At 39.0% G+C, this 19,297-nt stretch overlaps 1 protein-coding gene across 1 annotated transcript in view; it reads left to right on the forward strand.

Annotated features, from left to right (window-relative positions):
- LCLAT1 (lysocardiolipin acyltransferase 1) overlaps window positions 1-19,297 on the forward strand; it is a 141,186-nt gene that overhangs the window by 60,517 nt on the left and 61,372 nt on the right. The window contains exons 4-5 of the mRNA XM_040993021.1: window positions 601-799; window positions 17,500-17,646. Coding sequence (XP_040848955.1) covers window positions 601-799; window positions 17,500-17,646 — 346 coding nt within the window. The remainder of the gene's footprint in view (window positions 1-600; window positions 800-17,499; window positions 17,647-19,297) is intronic.

The raw sequence follows: 19,297 nt of genomic DNA on the forward strand, positions 1-19,297 counted from the left end.
ATTTTGTTCCTGACCTACTTATTGTGAAATGTAACAGAGAATGAAAAGTTAATAAAATGCAAATGAGTATTTTAATGAGTAATTTTTGAGTATAGCTATCACACAGGTCAAGAGGAGACAACGTTCCCTGTGCTCAAAGCCAGCTACCATCTTCCTAATCAAAATGTTTTCCTTTTGGTAGAAGTAGCCAATAATCTTTTTTTAAAGATGGTTATGTCTTTGTTTCTCTTTGTAATTTTATTGCTCTTATATTTGCTACATTTTGATCAAGTTTAGTATGATATTTGCCTGAGAAAACTTCAGATTTTCTTACCTTAATAATATATGTTGACGATCTCAAGGACAGCTGATATTTAAAAACAGAAGAATCCAGAAACGTTCAAAAACTTCATTGAATAGGAATGCTGAAATTAAAAATATTGCTTAATAGTCTCATTGTTACAGATTTTCCCCCCTCTTACATATTATGGAAGCAAGAATCAAAAGATACACTATAATTTCATGTGTTGAAAGTCACAGAAATTATTTACAGGCCATGATAAATTTTATCTGGGGAAATCTGAACTTCAAGTTGCTGTATTTCCATATCTCTTTTTTTAGGCATTATTGGAGACCATGTTTGGTGTAAGAGTGATTATAACAGGTGATGCATTTGTTCCTGGGGAAAGAAGTGTTATCATCATGAACCATCGTACAAGAATGGACTGGATGTTCCTGTGGAATTGTCTGATGAGATACAGCTATCTCCGACTGGAGAAAATTTGCCTCAAAGCCAGCCTCAAAAGTGTTCCTGGATTTGGTAGGTTATTATGCATTATTTCAAATGTAGTTCAATCACCTAAAAGTATATGGTAAATATATAAAAGCGCATAAGAACTGCAACGCTCCTTAAATAGTAAGAACAGTTCCCATGTTTTCCTTAGTCTCAGTTTCTGTTTTCCCATAGAGAATCTGCCATAACATGTGACTTTGTTGTAATTTCTTTTTGAAATATATCAACAATGAAAGAGAAAATCTTTTTTTAAAGGAACTAGGTATGATTTCTGATAACCATCACTTTGAAGGATATGAACTAAATAGTTCTCTAAATGTACTGTATGTAGTACTTGTGATTTAGATCAGAAACTAGTCTGCTGGTTGCTTGGGCTTCAAGTTGCTTGAAATTGATTCTTCACATTCATTTAATAAATATTAAATAAGCACTTCTGATTCTAAGCTTTATACTTGATGCTATTATTTTTTGCATTTCTCTAATCCATTTCTTTTTTCTATTTTTTAAACTTTAAAATTATTTATTTATTTTGAAAATCAGAATTAAAAAGAGAGAGAGGTGGAGGGAGGCAAGGAAGGAGGGAGAAAGAGAAAGGTCTTCCATGTGCTGGTCACCCCCCAGATGGTCACAAAGGCCACTGCTGGGCAAAGCCAGGAACTAGGAACTTCATCTGAGTGTTCCATGTGAGCGACAGGAGCCCACACACTTAGGCCTTCTGCTTTTCCCAAGGTATTAGCAGGGAGCTGGATTGGAAGTGGAACAGCTAGGATATGACCAGGCACCTATGTTGAATGCTGGCATCACAGGAAATGGTTTTACTGGCTGTGCCACAGTGCTGCTCATATTCTTAGTCTTTCTGTTGTGCTTGTCTAGTATTTTAAAGTTCCTTAAAATGCTTGGTTTAAATGATTAAGCATACAGTATTGGTTTCATTAGTGTGTTTTGAGAAGTAGGGATGCTTGAACATTGTATGTTAAAAATAATTACCCCCATTGATGTGAAGGTAGTGGTGAGGAATACCCTGTAATTACATTGAGACCAGTTATTCACATAAGGGTGTGTACTCCCTGGTGGACTTACCTATGATATCTGCTTCTGTGGTTGGCCTTTGAATTCTGCCTGTCTCAGCGGACTAAGGTGATTTATGATTTGTGAGGGCAAAGGGCTTGCTTTATTCTCAAAACTGACCAGTAAAGGGATGGTGGTTGACTTATCAAGTGTATTTAAGTTTTATTGCCTTCATGCTCATAGATCTGTTTTTCTTTGCACTGTTTCAATATACTTGTCTTAATGACAACTGGCTTCCCCCAGAGCAAACACCCCAGAGAACCAGTAAGCAACTGCAAGGCATTTTCTGACTGAGCCTTCAAATTCATATGTCATAGCATCATATCTGCCATGTGTTATTGGGGGAAGTCATCAATACCCTCAAAGATTCTAGGGGAAGGAGCTTTTTGAAATACTGAGATCTCTAACACCTCACCTTGAGAAATCTCAGTATTTAAAAAAAACTCTGTAAAAAATGGCTAGGAAGGCAAAAAATTATTTTATTGTTACTGATTTTATGTGAAGTATGGCAGCAGAATGTTAGCAATACTGTTATGCCATGAGTTTGAAAGTATATATGAAACTTTAAAAAATCATGTAGAAAAATGTAACTGTCAAATCTTGACAGCACTGGAGCCTGTGCTTTTGTGCGGTGGTTGAGCCACTGTGATCCAGACATTCAGACTGCTGCCTGGAGGCTCTGTTGTTCGACTTTTGATCCGTCTTCCTGATAGTGTACCTGGGCAAACAGCATATGATGCTCCGGGGTGCTTGTGAGACCCTGTTGGAGTTCCAGGCTCCTGTTTTCAGCTTGCCCAGTCCCCATCATTGTGACCTTCTTAGTAGTGAAGCAGCAGATAGAGGGTGTCTGTCTCTCACTCTTCCTTCTCTTTGTCCCATCTGTCACTCTGCCTTTCATACAAATCTTTAAAAAAGTCTGACATTGACAAATGATGAAAACCTAAATGAAAAAGTCAAAGTTGTGTGTTTGATAAAGAGGTCAAACCCACATTTAAAAGCCCTTTCACTCAGGTTTTTGGAAGACAGTAATACAACATGATTTTCTTCAGCCTTCCAAAAAAAGTTGTCCAATCAACAGAGATAGTTAAGCCATGTGTTATTTATTTCCTCATCAGAAGGCATAGAGTATCATGGAGGCTCATTAGAATGGCGTTTCTGCTGCTCTTTCATCTTTGATACCTATGGGAGAAGGCTTCGAGTAGAAGAGCACACCCCAGATCATCCCCAGAAAGACAAAGACTACCACCAGATGTAAAAAGTCCAGAAATGGTAGTCAGTAGCACAACGTATAGGAAGGTGGTTTGAACGGCAGCATGACCAATCGTGATGGCCTCAGTAAGGCAGTCCTTCTTGGAGAACATCCTGTCTATTACAAGAGAGGCAGCTTCTCTTACCTGTGTGGCAGGGATGGAAATTAAGGACCTGCAGGAAAAAAAGGAGAACCAAGAAACTATAATTTCCCTTCAACATCCCTGCCCCCAAAATCAGTAATCATAAAAGAACTGGATTGTGTATATCCAAAAAAAGAATTCTCTAAGAGAAAAGTAAATGATTGTACAATGCCCCATGCTGAACTAATTATCGTTAAGCAATTAAACAGCTAACACCTAAAATGTAAGTCAGAAAAGATTTTCACACATAGAACAAGAGCACTGAGAAATTTATCTTGGCTAACTCCATTGTCTTGTTCCTCAGTGTGCAAATGGTGAAATTCATAAAATATAAAACACTTAAAACCTCTGGAGGGGCCAGTGTGGTGGCTAGCACGTAAAAGCTGATGCCTGCAATACAGGTAACTCATGGGCACTTGTTCGAGTCCTGGCTGCTCTGCTTTCACTCCAGCTCCCTGCTAATGATCTGATTAAAACAATGGAAAATGACCAAAGTGTTTTGGGCCTCTACATCCATGTGGGAAAAACATTGAATCTTAATGTTACATCTATGATTATATTTCATTTAATTTTCACTGTGAGCCAAGGGTTGAGGTTTACTTTTGCTTGAACAGATACCCAGTTTTTGAGCAGCATTTATTCAAAGGTCTTTCTGTCACCCAATGAGCTACCCAGCTGTCAGTAGCCCATGAGTGTTGCTTCATTGTTGTGTGTTTGTCCTCATACCAAGCAGCTTCATATTCTTATGATACTGTAACTTGCATTGTTAGTTCATCGTTAGTTCTAAATTGTTCTTATTAAATCCTTTTCTTGCCCGTTAAATTTGAAGGTAAACTTGTTAACCTCTTCACTAAAGCCCATAAGTTTGTAAGAAATTATATTGTAATAAATATATAAGTCAGGTTGCCGTCATAACACTGAATCTTCAGATTCATGAACATGGATCTTTCTCTGTCCATATTTTTTTTTTTAATGTCCGTTTGCAGTAATTTTAGCTTTCTACAAAAGGATCATTCATGCATTAGGACAAGCTTAAATAGTTTTGGGATACAGTTTTGGAGGTGTGTGAAAAATTTGTTCTTAATGCATTTCTAGTGTATAGATATGCAGTTGCTTTCTTAGATCTTGCGACCCTATTAAAATTAATGTGTTGGGGTTTCCTTACCCTTTTCCACATATATACTCACATTGCATTTTTTTTTAAGATTTATTTTTATTTATTTTTTTTATTGGAAAGGCGGATATACAGAGAGGAGAGACAGAGAGGAAGATCTTCCGTCCGATGATCCACTCCCCAAGTGAGCACAACGGCCAATGCTATGCCGATCCAAAGCCAGGAGCCTCTTCCGGGTCTCCCACGCGGGTGCAGGGTCCCAAAGCTTTGGGCTGTCCTCGACTGCTTTCCCGGGCCACAGGCAGGGAGCTGGAAGGGAAGCAGGGCTTGCCGGGATAGAACCGGCGCCCATATGGGATCCCAGGCGTGCAAGGCGAGGACCTTAACCACTTGTGCCACCGTGCCGGGCCCATCACGTTGCATTTTATAGCTTTACTTTTAATTTCCCCATGTGTGTTTTCTTTTATGCCCATTACACTGACTGTCCTTCAGTATGGTGCTAACTCCAAGTGTTGAGCAGGTGGCTTTGCCTTGCTTGTTCTTTCATTTAGTTGGAAAGATTGAAACCTTCCACTGCAGAGAATGATGTGAGCTGTCATTTTGTCGTAGAGATCCTGCATTAGGTTGAGGAATTTCCTTTCAGTTTCTATTTTGCTGAGTTTTTATCATGACATGATATTGAATTTTGTCAAGTGTTTTTTTCTATATTTGTGAAATTGACATGGTTTTTGTCATTAACATTAAGATGCATTGATTGGTTTGATGTTAATTAGCTTTTTAATGTAAATTATTGGATGCAATTGCCAGTTGTTTTAAAGGATTTTTGTATCCAAGAAGGATTTTATTCTTTAGTTTCTCTTTTTGACATTCTTGGCTTTTGCTGTGTAAATGAGACCGTCTTTGTCCCCTCTTTGTGTGTTTTCCATAGGAGTTTGTGTAGGATTGGTGTTAGTTTTTTGCTAAATGAAGGAATTCATCAGTGGAGTCATCTGAGCCTAGAGAATATTTGATGGGTGTATTAATTTTGAACTCCATTCTTTTTGTTGATACAGAGCTTTTAAATTTTGTTTCTTGTTTGTAATTTGTCTTACAAGAAATTGCGCAATCCAAGTTGTCAAACTGAAATGTCAAAATTAACCTATAAGTCATTCATCATATTCTTTTTTCATTCTCTTCACTTCCTGCTCTTTGTTGATTGATCTGGCTGGAGTTTTATCAGTTGTATTGATTTCCCCCTCTCCTGAAAGAAACAGCTTTTAGTTTTATTGATTCCACAGCCTTTTCCCAACCCCACTGCTGTCATGGTTTTGTTTTGTTTCCTGTTTCACTGATTTTTGTTCTTATATCCTTCTGTTTCCTTTGGGTTTCAGTTGCCTTTTGTTCTTATTTTTGTTTCTTAAGGTAGAAGCATGTGTCTTTGCTCTGTTAGTTTTTTCTGACACATCAAGGGCTGCCCCTTCATTTCAGCACCCTTTAGTTCTATTGCCCATGCTTTACTATGGCCTGCGCAAAGCCAAGGCCGGACGCCTTGGGAAGGGGAGCACACTCCGACAGCCTGTATCTGCCTTCCTGCAGGTGAGCACAGGTTCCTGCTGGTGTCTGCTCTGCCTGCTTCTGCTCCTGCTTCAGCACCTTCTTGTTGTTACTTTCTCTGATACCCAGATTTTGTTGTTTTCTTCAGGTATGATTTGTCTAGTTAGATCTATCCAGTAAGATTCTGTTTTGTACGTCAAAACCAATTGCCTATATGTCTGTCTGTCTGTTTTTTTTAAGGCTTCATTGTTAAGTGTTAAACAAGTGATTTCCAGAAGCATAGGACTTCAGAATGGCACAGGCTTTAAAGATGCTTGACTTTCTCTCTATGCAATGCAGGAATCACTTTTGTCTTTCTGTTTAAGCTAGTTATTAAATTCTATTTTTCTCAAACTGAGAAGCTATTTTGTTTTCTTCTCAGCCCCTAGTTTTAGACTGAGCTCCTGATTCTTGAATTTGTCAGCCTTTGTCTTCAGTCTCACCTCACCCTGTTGTTCTTTGGAGGGCTAATCCTTCTCCACCTCCATTCTGTGTATTGTTTGTACAAACTTTGAATATTTGATCTGTACTGTGTACTCTAGGGATCATTCTGGTCTGCCCTGCAAGCCCTTGTGAATATTGCTTTGTGGCAGGTGGATACCCTTTGGTGGACCATCTTTGTTGCTGTGACAGCCTGAGGCTTCACCTGACCTCTCCCCTGGCAGGCCTCAGCGACTAACTCTGGCACTTGTTAGATCACATCATTGAATTCAGCTCTCAGTTTCTCTCTCTTTTTCTTAGTCTCTTTTTATTTATTTGAAAAGGCACAGTTACAGATAGAGATCTTCCATCCTCTGTCCCTCTCTTCAGATGGCCTCAACAGCCAAAAGTGAGCGAGGCTGAAACCAGGAGCCAGGTGCTTTCAGATCCTCCACGTGGGTGCAGAGGCCCAAGCACCTGAGCCATCGTCCACTGCTTTCTCAGGTGCATTTTCAATGAGCTGGATGAGAAGTGGCGCCTCTGGGCAACTAACCCCTACCCATATGGGATGCTGCGATGGAGGCAGTTGGCTTTACCCACATGCCAAACACCGGCCCCCTCAGTTTCTTTAAAGTGTAAATAAATATGGTATTGGCTTATCGGTTTGTGTGAGGATTAAACTAAATGCCAGTAGGGCAAGATTCACTGCTGCCTGTTACTTTTGCAATTTACATTTGTATATCCACCCTCCAACCCGGTGCCTTGCAGAGATCCATGTTCAATTTCTGGGTTTCTCTCTCAACTTGCCCAGTCTTTAATCTGCCTTCTGATGATAGCCATTCTAGTACTCTGTGCTGCTGTGATCATTTTTAGCAATGCAAATCTTTTCTGTAACAATAAAAGGGAAAGCTGATCTTAAGTTGGTATATATTTTCAAAACATTTTTAGAAAGGTCAAGGAAAATGTGTATTTTGGAAAACCTATGTGTGGATCGGGCTTTGTTGTTGCAGTTAGTATTTCTTAATTTGATAGATACGTACAAATACACATGGATGGCTAGAATTTAGTTGCTTGCCTCCCTGGGGTCTGCCTTGGCTGGAAGCTGGAGTCGGGAGCTGGAGCTGGGTATCAGCCACATGTGGTCTGCTAGGAGGTGTGGGCATCCTCTCCAAAGTTTAAACCAGGAAGATCAACTCCTGCCTCCTAAATTTGCCTTCTAATTCCTTGTTTCATAAATATTTTGAAGTACCCCTGTGTTGTTTACTTCTCCATTTGTATTCTCTTTGCCCACAGTCAGATACTTTTTACTGGAGTGTTACATGTTACAGACTCGTGACTGTTTTTGGACATGATAGGTTTTATGAACATGCAAATGCTAATAAGAAAGAAAAGTTCAAAGCCTGTTAACAAATGGGAATTAGGAAGGGGGAGTTAAAGTTGAAGTTTGCAGAAGGAAAATGAGAGAATGGGAAAGGAATGGGTGCATCTTAATGGCCAGCTTTATTCTGCTTCACTGAGTCAGATTTAGCTTATTTACAATTTGGTGTGATTTTAGGGAGTGTTTAAGATTGCCATTTGTGGTAGTTCTAAGTAAGTGTTTGTCTTCTTTATATTTGGAATAAAATTAATCTGTTGCATTTTTTAAATCTTCAAATAACTGAAGGAAAATAACCTATCTGTAGCACTAGGCTGGATGATGGACAGTAGTCTGGAATTCAGAAGTCCCTGTTCTAATTTTATAAAAAACAAAACCAATGTTTAAAATTTCATTTTATTTGAAAGACAGATAGCTCATCCATTGGTTCACTTTGCAGATGTCTGCAGCATCTGGGGCTGGGCTGGGCCAGAGCCAGCAATGTAGCACAAACTGAGTCAGCACCTAGGTGGTGCAGTCCAACGTCGTAGAGCCAGCACCTGCTGCCTGAGAGGTGCCCGTTAGTGCAAGTTGAAGCAGAAAGCTAGACCAGGACAGCCTGAAACCGAATGCAGGAGTCCAAATCTTTAGCTGTTGGACCAAATAACTACCTCTGAGTAGTCTGTTTTCTGTTTTTAAAGGATTTATTTATTTATTTATTTTAATTTGAAAGGTAGATTCACAGAGAGAAAGACAGAGGCAGAGAGATCTTATTATTTTTCTAGTGCCTCTTTCTCCACTTCAGAGCCAGCAGGCCATCCTCAAACTCTTTTTACATTGTATCGTTTTGACAAGGAATCTTTCTCTGCATTGTTTTAATTTCAAGGAACCTTGTGATTGTATGGAGCCCACCAAAATAATCTGGGATAATCTTCTGATTATAAATATATGAGCAACTTTAGTTCCCCTTTGCTATATAACCTAACATAGTCACAATCCAGGATTTAAGATGTGGATATCTTGAGGTGGGGATGTGGCTCTTCTGCCTACCACATTTGTTAATGGTGCTGCTATGATGTCTCTGAGTGTTAGTTTAGGAGTTGGATTTGCAAGAACAGTTGGTATCTCAAATGGCCAATTATCTAGAAAATTGATCAAACGCCGAATCACATCTAATATTGAAAGGCAAGTTTTGATCTTTAAATAGCACGGACTCTAAAATTATAATCACAACCTAGAATCCCTTTCTTTTGCCCCTAAAAGCCATTGGGTCTGACACTGTGGCTCAGTGGTTAAAATTCTCACCTTCCACATGCCAGGATCCCATATGGGCACCGATTCATGTCCCGGCTGTTCCACTTCCAATTCAGCTCCCTACTTGTGGCCCAGGAAAGCAATAGAGAATGGCTGAAAGCCTTGAGACTGCACTGTGTGGGAGATCCAGAAGTTCAGGCAGCCACTTGGGGAGTAATTTAGAAGATCGTTCTCTCTGTCTCTCCTTCTCACTGTGCTGTCTTTCCAATTAAAAAAATAGACAAATCTTTAAAGAAAAAATAGAAATCCATCAATAAGCATGTATGTCCTTAATATCAAGTGGAGGCATCTGTGGTGGATGAAATCTATGTTTGTGGAGTACAGCAAAATTTGCAGTAGGGTGGTTTTTTCTATTATTCCATTTTTTGGTAATTTTCAAGTTTAAAATTAGTTTAGGGGTAAGCTTTCTTTAAAATATCATTTAATTGCTTGCTCATACTTTATACTTTGATTTTGTGTGATATTTTAAACACAAACCCATTGAAACTTAATGACATGGAAAATAGTACCACAGGATTATTGCAGGAAAAATAACAGAAAAATAATTGCCCTCCCTATACTCAGTTTATTTTTTAAGTCAGAGCCTTTCTTAAAGTTAATTATCTTAGAATAAGACTGAAGAAACTTGCAATATGAGTTTGAGTGATTTATCTTCTCTTTGTATATTTGAAATTTTCTTCTGATAATTTAATATATTTGAAAGAGTTATAGAGAAAGGGAGTGAAAAACAGATTTTTCTGGTTCACTTCCCAGATAGCCACAACAGCTAGAGCTGGGCCTGGCCCAGGCCAGAAGCCATGGGCCTTCATCTATATATTCCACATGGATGCAGGGGCCCAAAGACTTGTGCTTTCCTCTGCTGCCTTCCGGATGTCTTAGCAGGAAGCTAGATTGGAAGTGGAACACCAGGGACTTGTACTGGATGCCCATACTGGATGCCTGCATTGCCAGCAGTGACTTAACCCATTATGCCACAGCATCAGCTTCAGTCCCTTCAGATTTTGCACCTAAGAGAAATTGAACTTAAAAGAAGTATAACTAATTGTTTATTATCTGATTTCTGAATTTATTTATATAATCACACTGTTTTTCACATTTAAGTATAGTATTTTCTCCAGTTTGCATCTGTTCATATTTTTGCTCATTCTGATTTAAAATAAAACTTTTGGGTAGCATTTCTTTGATTGCATCTACAGTTGCTGTTCAGAATTGAGCACAGTGTTGAAGGAGACCGTTTTCTGTCTCTTCCATGTTGCTTCATGCTTCTAGTGTCACATTCATAGTGCTGCAGTAGATACCATGTTGAATTAGTGACTATGTGGGCAACAGTGATAAATTTTAACCACCTCTGTGGTTCAGATATCAAGCATTACAGAGGTGCACGATGTTTTTATGATTCCCTTATCAATCTGTACTAAATGAAAAATGAGGAATTTGAATAGACTTTTTTATTGAGAAAGGATGCTTAGTGTTAGACATACAGTGAATTAAACAGTGATTTCCAGCCCAACTCATAAAACTTAATAAAAGGAAATGTAAGTCTAAGACAGTGATTCTGAAATAAATTAAGGACTAGATTTGAACAGTCACTTATGCTCAGGGATTACTCACATGTGTGTGGGGAGCGGGGTGCTGAAGCCACTCCTGGATTGATAGGGGCTGTTGCAAGATGGTGGCTGGCCCAGGGCCAGGAGGCAGGGTTGGTCTCGCCAGCAGGTAAACGGGGAGTCACAGGGATAGGCTAATGCCCCCCCCCCGCGATTATGTCATTGCTACTGGCCTATCACATAGGGCCAAGTGAACCCACGGGGAGAAAGTGATTGGTGGAGAACGATATAAAAGTAGCCAGTAAAAGCTAGATGAGAGACGGATGGACGAACAACAGGACGACTGCGACAGACAACGGACAGACAGACAGAGACACGAAGACGGACCAGAAAGATTGGGAGTGTGGGAAGAAGGGTGGTGAAAAGGAGACGGGGAAAGTACGGGAAGAAGAACGGGAGGAAGGGTGGTGGAAAGCTGGCCAAAGAAGTGGGGAGGAAAGCTAAGGCCAGGGGGGACAGGAGCAGCGGAGATAAGGATTTAAATACAGCTGCTTTTGGCAGTGAGGGGTCCGGTTCCAGCTTTTCCCGGACCCTCAAGAGCGTGCCTCGTCGTTTTTAGTGTCACTGCTGCTGGGTGATGGCGGTGGCACATGTGCTTGAAGAAGGCAATGCTGATGGGATAAATGGGATGTTAGGAAAAAGCTTGTGGAAGTAGAGCTATTCTGCACCTTCGAGATTCGATCTAGAAACCTGCCAGAATTCCAGCCCTCGTTTGAGAAATGCAGGTTCAAGACAGAATGTCATGGATAGAAGACTGTGAAAACTCAAGACCTATTTTAGGTGATTTTAGTTGCAGCATCATTAATCAACTCATACAAGCATGAAATGTCATAGAAATGTGTTTTGAGGATCTAAAGAATATTAAGAAAAATCTGAATATTGTTTTAAACATGGGAAATATACTCTGATGCCAGTGAAATTCTATTAAAAATTTGCAAGATTTTCCTGTGTTTTTTTTTTTTTTTAATGAGGCAACAAGAGAGTTAAGGAAAAGTTTTAAAAGTTCAGTAATACTGGTGTTATATGAAAGCAACATGAGAAGGCAAAGGCTTCTAGTTACACAAGGATCTGAGAGACTGAATCACTCAGCTATTTGTCTTCCCTTCTGGAATTTCTGGTAGTGATGCAAGTATTAGGGCCGTTTATGACAAACCTCCCGCTTCTCTTCCCGCAGGAGCAGTAGGTAGTTTGCTTGGAATGAAGACCTTCTGCTTGTCAGTTTTATTCAGTTTAGAACGAAACTTAAAAGGAGAGAGAGAGTGCAGAATTAATAAACATTTGAGAAAATGGGCAGCTTAAAAAAAGAGGCTACTGTTAAAAGATGGAAAGTCTAATCTCCAAGAAATAAGTAATTCTTAGGGACTGTTAGGCTGTATAAATTAATGTCCTGGGAGCTATTCAGGTTCACATGCAGAGAGACTGTTGGATGCAGTGATTGATTTATTTAGTTTTTTTTTTTTAAGTGTTTATTTTATTTATTTGAAAGAACCACAGAGGATCTGGCACAATGGCTCAGTAGCTAAATCCTCACCTTGCCAGCACCAGGATCCCATATAGGTGCCCGTTCGTGTCCAGGCTGCTCCACTTCCCATCCAGCTCCCTGCTTGTGGCCTGGGAAAGCAGTAGGACGGCTCAGAGCCTTGGGGCCCTGCACGTATATAGGAGACCCACAAGAAGCTCCTGACTTCGGTTCAGCTCAGCTGTGGCTTTTGTGGTCATTTGGGGGTTGAACCAGCAGACAGAAGATCTTTCTCTTTGTCGCTGCTTCTCTTTGTAAATCTTCCTTTCCAATTAAAGTAAATAAATCTTTTTTTTTTTTTTAAAGGATGGGGGTGGGGGAGATCACAGAGAGTAGGAAAGACAGAGAAGTTGCTCCCTAGGTGTGTGAAATGGCTATGGCTGGGCCAGGCCAAAGCCAGGAGCTTCTTCTAGGTCTTCCACATGGTTTCACTAAACTGCTTTCTAGGCACATTAACAGGGAGCTGGATCAAAAGTAAAGCAGCTGGGATTGGAAGTAATTCCCATGGAGAATGCCATCACTGCAGTCAGCAGCCTAACGTGCTACATCACAGTGACAGCCCCTAGTGTAGCGATTTAAAACATCAGGTTTGGGAAGGCCAACGTGCTTATGTTTGAAATCTAGTTTTACACGTTATTGGCTGTTCATGTGCCTCAGTTTCCTTATAAGGGTAATATTTTTACCCAATATTTATAGTTGTTTTAGAATGAATCAAATTAATCATGCTTAAAATAGCACCAGGCAATATAGATCTTTAGTAATTTTTCTTATAATTGTACTGTTTATTCATAAAATGGCTGTTATGAAAAGTGGAAGCCTTATAAATTAAAAATAGAATTATTGCAAAAAACTGTAACAGGACAGACACAGCTGAAGTTACACTTAATTGGCGAGTTGGATGGTGAAGCTAAGGAATTTCACTTGAACAGTGTCAAGTGACTGAAGAAAGGAATAGGATGACAGAGTGACAAGTTTTAGCATCTAACACAAGTTCCAGACAGTAAATAAGGGAAGGAAGAGGAGAAAAAAAATATTTTCTTAAATCCCAGAAGAAATGTTCCCAATATTAAAGACTCAAATATTCAAAGTGTTTGCCAACTATGAGCAGAATCGATGAGAAAAGTTCTATAACTTGGATTCATAGTGATGAAATTCTGTGAAGCTGAGGGAAAAAAGAAAAATTATAAAACTTTCAAAGGAAAATAATAGGTTATCTAAGTGAATCACAGTGAGAGTAGGCTTTGCTTACTAATCATGGAATTATGAAAATCTGTGGAAAATAGCTTTGAAATTATGAGGGGAAAATGATTTGAAACCTCAAGTTCTCTATTTAGCCAAAATAACCTTCAAAACTGAGAGCAAAACAAATCATTTCAAAAATGGCAAAAACTGAAAAAATTTTTCAAATGAAACCTTGAGGAAGATTAATGAGCCATAGTCTTTATTTAACAACAAATGAAGAAACCAGCAAACATAGGGTTAAAACTAAGTAATTAAAAATATTTCTGGAAAGTTTAATGAATATGTTAATTATGAGAATGCTTATAGCAAAATTGGAGACTATTAGATGATTTCTATAAATCTTGTGGGCTAAAGAGCATAGTTTTATGTTACTCTAATTTTCAAAATTTAAAGTTCTCCTGTAAGATAGTGGTGTAATTAAGGGCATGCCTTCTTGTTTGGGGAGATTATTATTTATAGCTTAATGTTGATAGAATTATTTGTTTAAATATGTTTGCCAAAAATGAAAAGGCGAGAACATCTTAAGGGTGACTACTCAAAGAATTAAATGGGGCATGTAGTTAGTACTGGAAAAGGGCTGAGCACACTGCTTCTGTATGGGTTAGGTAGATCTCCTGGTTGTGGCCATCACGTCTCCTCTTCTAGTCTGTCTTTGTAACACAAGCAGCTCTGGACAGTGCAGGTAACAAAGCAGAATGGCTGATTGCCAAGGAACCTTGTAATAAACCTTGAAGTTTTAATTTCATATCATTCTCTCATATTGCAAAATACTAATCTTGTGCACTAAACACACAGACAGTGGACTATATTTGATTTACGGATTGTAGTTTAAACAGAGGAATAATTTTAATTTTAAATTAAAATTTCAAATTTTAATTTGAATTATAGACGGAAAAGAGGAGCGTAATGGAGAAGGGGAGTCCACAAACCACCAAAGAGTGCAACAAACAGGAATCAACAGAATGTTAAGAAAATATAGAAATTCTCAGATTGGATATGTCCTCAATAATGAGCTGGTAGCTAACTGAAGGTATATTAATAGGATGGAGCAGGGCTAATAAGAGTTTGATTTGTCAGTCATCAAACTGCTATAGATCTGCAAAGAAAAATGTATGTAAGTGGGTTATTTAGAATTTTTTACATTGATATAACATCCATATGTGACATTTTTCTAATTTATTTCATAAACTCTTCATCTGTAATAGTTTGGAAATTAAAAGCAAATTGTTTTCAGAGCACTGTTAGTGAATACAATACATGTATTCAAAAATAAAATAAAACCATATATGTAGACAGGATAAATAGAAAAAAACAAGTTATAACATTACAGGAAAAAAATTAGTGCCAGCCATGTATATAATTCATTCTTTGGATGAATTTATGACTGACACTGTGGTGTGACAGGCTAGGTTTCCACCTGTGGTGTGGCATCCTGGCTGTCCCACTTCAGATCCAGCCTGGGGAAGCAGAGCAGGATGGCTGAAGTCACTGGACCTCTGAACCTGTGTGGGAAACCCAGAGGAGGCTCCTTGGCTCTTGGCTTCAGATTGGCTCAGCTCCTGCCATTGTGGCCATTTAGTGAGTGAATCAGTGAATGGAGGAGTTTCTGTGTAATTCTGCCTTTCAAATAAAAATAAATCTTTTAAAATGACAAAGTGGAAAAATTCAGATCAAATGTAACCTGTAAGTACCAGAAGGATTTTATTTGTGAGAACAAAAAGAGTGATTTTTTTTAGTCTATAATTTTGAATTGGTTAATATCTTTATTGCAACATAAATTAGTATATTATTATTTAAATGAAACAGCAAAGTATTTAGAGAACATGTATAATAGATATCCCGCTGCCTAATTTGAATATGAAAAGATGCTTAGCTTTATTAATTATAAGAGAAATACAAATCAAAAGAACTTAATGTGAATCATGATTAAAATCAAACAGGCTTATAAGACCAAGTGTTGGTGAGATTGTGACTACAGCAGTAGTAATTCTCATATATTATTGGTGGGTATATGGTGCAATTGTTTTGAAAGACTGGTAGTTACTGAATTGGAACATGCATAATTCCATATGAAACATTTCCATTCAGCTATTTTCTTAACAGAATTGAGTGCTTATGCTCAATAAAAGATAGGTGAAGGGCCTGGTGTGATGGCTAAGTGGCTAAATCTTTGCCTTGCAAGTGCTGGGATCCTATATCCCAGCACTGATTCGTGTCCCACCTGCTCCACTTCCCTACCAGCTCCCTGCTTATAGCCTGGGAAAGCAACAGAAGATGGGAGACCCAAAAGCTCCTGGTTCCTGGGTGTTGCGGCCTCTTGGGAAGTGAACCAGCAGACGGAAGATCTTTGTGTATCTCCTTCTCTTTGTAAATCTGACTTTCCAATAAAAATGAAATTTTAAAAATATAGATAAGACATTGTAATTTATTTTATTCCAAATATCTAAGAAACCTCTGTTGCAACTAGATTTATGTATTTTTAATTGGAAAGTTAGACTGAAAAAGAGGAGGAGATACAGAAAGATAGATCTTCCATCCACTGGTTCCCTCCCCAAGTGACTGCAATGGCTGAAGCTAACTGATTTGAGGCAGGAAGCTTCTTCCAGGTCTCCCAATGCTGAGTCCTAAGGCTTTGGGCTTCAACAGCTTTCCCAGGCCACAGGCAGGGAGCTGCATGGGCTCCCAATGGTTGCAAGGCAGAGATTTAGCCACTAGGGCTCTGCACCAGGCCCCACAGGTTACTTTTGAAGAGAAGATATTTCTTCAGTCCACAATTTCAGATTCCAAGTTGAAAAAATTGCTCCAGGCTCCTTGGTTGCATTACCTCATAGTTCTGATAGCAATGGCAGGAATACTTGGGGAGTATGCCAGGAAGCTGAGAGAGACTTGATTAAGGCCAGGCTTGGACTTTTATAGGGACCCTTTTGAGAGAACTCTTGAGAAGTCCCAGGAGAACAAAGTTACTGTCCCAGTGGCCTAAGGACTTCTCACTTGGCCTTACCCTTAAAGGTCCACACTCTTCCAGCAACACCAACATGGACCAAGCCTCCAGTCACAACCAGTCCTTGGGAGACATTCCAACCACGCCCTAGCCGTAGGCCATGCATTCTGTTCATCTCTTTTTGCAAACATACTATTCTGACTTAATATATTGCCTCATAATACATTTGTGTAATGTTTCATGTCTCCTCTTGCTTATTTTATTACAAGGTTAGTTATTTTTACCTCTTACTTGTTTTAACCTTTAGTTTTGTTTCAATAGCTTTTGGCTTTACCAAGCAACCAAAGTCTTAAAAACCCAGGTATGGGGCCGGCAAAATGGCTCAATTGGTTAATCCTCTACCTGCAAGCACCAGCGTCCCATATGGGCACTGGTTCATGTCCCAGGTCCTCCACTTCCCATGTAGCTGCTTGCTTGTGGCCTGGGAAAGCAGTCAAGGGTGGCCCAAAGCCTTGGGATTCTGTGTGGAAGACCTGGAAGAGGCTCTTGGCTTCAGATTGATTCAGCTCCAGCCATTGCAGCCATCGGAGGGGTGAACCAGCAGACAGAGGCTTTTTCTCTCTCGTTCTTCTCTGTGAATCTACCATTCCAATAAAAATAAATTTAAAATAGCAATTAATAAACAAGGACCTGTATGTGATTGGAATTTTGATTAGAGATTACTGGCATCACTGGTAGATTTCAGAAGCTTTTTATGCATGTCTTCCCATCTCTTTCCCATTACATGATTGTCCTCATGTGGCTTATGCAAGTTAATTTTTGTAGATTTTGTTCTATTGTGAGTGGAAATTTTTATGTAATTTTTATGATCCTTGGTATAACATAATGTTAATATTACAAATTAATAATAATACATTTTTAATATTCTGTGCTAAATCATCTATTTTATATCTCTTACCAACTTCCATGAGATAGTATTGTGAAAACATTCTGTTTATTTTATGTTTGGGGACAATATTTTCTGGAGTATGTTATTTATTTGACACAGATTAGTCCGCATTTATGTTATATCATTGGGTGCCTATTATGTATGGTAAGTAGTTCAAATAGAGCCCCAAATATGTTCAATAATGAGTGTATATTGGCTGTACAGGTGTACATAAATGCTTGTTAACTTGACTCCAGGTTGGGCAATGCAGGCTGCTGCCTATATCTTCATTCATAGGAAGTGGAAGGATGACAAGAGCCATTTTGAAGACATGATTGATTATTTTTGTGATATTCATGAACCACTTCAACTTCTCATATTCCCAGAAGGAACTGATCTAACAGGTAAGGTACCCAGAATTTTAAAACATGGAAGAACTTATAAAACATCAAGCCTAAATGACCCATTCCTCAGATGCGGTTACTGAATACCAAAAGATTAATGGCTGCCTCTAAGATAGTCAAGAGAGCCAGGAGCCCCTCAGGACCCAGAACTCCTGGATGCCAGGAAGCCCCCAAGAAGTCTTGTTATTCATACTTGCTCTCCTACAGCTTTGTGTTTTAAGACTCAGAATCTAGTTTAAAATACCAGCACTTTAAATGTAAGTGTAGTTTCTTTATTTTTAAAGATGTATTTATTTTAAGAGTTATAGAGGAAGAGGGGAAGATGTATCCTGCGTTCTCTGTTTCTCTCCCCAATGGTCACAGTGGCCATCCCTGCACCAAGCCAAAGCCAGGAGCTTCATCTGAGTCTGTGATGGGGGTGATGGTGACTGAACCACTTGGGCCATCTTCTGCTGCTTTTCCCATACCTTTAGCAAGAAGTGGAACAGCTGGGACATGAACCATTGCCCATATAGAATGCCAGCATCACAAGTGGCCATTTTACCTGCTAAGCCAGAACACCAACACCATAAAAGCATAGTTTCAAAATCATATTTTAGGTAAAGTTTGTTTTCTTTACCTGCTTATACAGTCTATTATCATCTTAAAAAGTCATTATTACTCAGTAAGTCCTTTTTCCTCTCGACTTCTTCCTTAAGAATCAGATATTACCAGATTACAGTATTGTTGATTTTATATTACTTTTCTCCTGATAATTAAACTTTATCCCCCTGTAACCAGGAAAGGCTTTATTCCTGCTTCTAGGGGATACAGTTGGACATATTTGTGATTTTTATACTTTCCCAGTATAAAATTATGTAGGCCAAGAGTGCCAGTTCATTAACATTAATACTTAAGTGACTTCAAAAGAGAATTTGAAGTGATTCAGTGTTTGACGGTTTGTTGTATGTGAGAAGACAGAATGAATCAGGGTAGATCGAGAATTAAAAAAGTTACATATGGTATGGGGAGGCGGAACGTGACTTCTAGATCATTGTTGCTCGAGTAGGAAACACAACTCTTAGAGAAAGTGGGTAAAAGAACATCCAGGTTTACATGGTAAACACAGAGTAATTCATGGGATGATTACCAATAAAGAGAGATTATGTTTGAATCTAGCTTTTTTTGTACATTTTTAAATTAGTGCATTTTGATGTAACTTTATGGGGCTAGTGCTGCAGCATAGCTGTTTAAACCTCTGCCTATGCTTCCAGCATCCCACATGGGTGCCACTTCGAGTGCTGGCTGCTCCACCTCCAACCCAGTTCCCTGTTAATGTGCCTGAGAAAGCAGTAGAAGAAGACTCAAGTGCTTTAGCCCATGCACCTATGTGGGAGACCTGGAAGAAACTTCTGGCTCCTAGTTTCATGCCAGCCCAAGTCTAGCCACTGTGACTATTTGGGGAGTGAGCTAGTGGATGGAAGATCTGTCTCTCCCTTTCTCTCTGTAACTTTACCTTTCAATTAAAAGTAAAATCTTAAGCAAAAAATGTAACTTCGCATACATATTCATATTTGGTGATTAATTGTAACTTTTCTGGATTGTGGGAGTAATCTACGTTTGGAAAGCAGAAATGTGCACAAACATTACTGTAGTCCCACAGCCCATAAAT

The sequence above is a fragment of the Ochotona curzoniae genome, unplaced genomic scaffold (assembly GCF_017591425.1).
Source record: "Ochotona curzoniae isolate NIBS_2020 unplaced genomic scaffold, NIBS_Ocur_1.0 contig_883, whole genome shotgun sequence".
Classification (NCBI taxonomy): Eukaryota; Metazoa; Chordata; class Mammalia; order Lagomorpha; family Ochotonidae; genus Ochotona; species Ochotona curzoniae.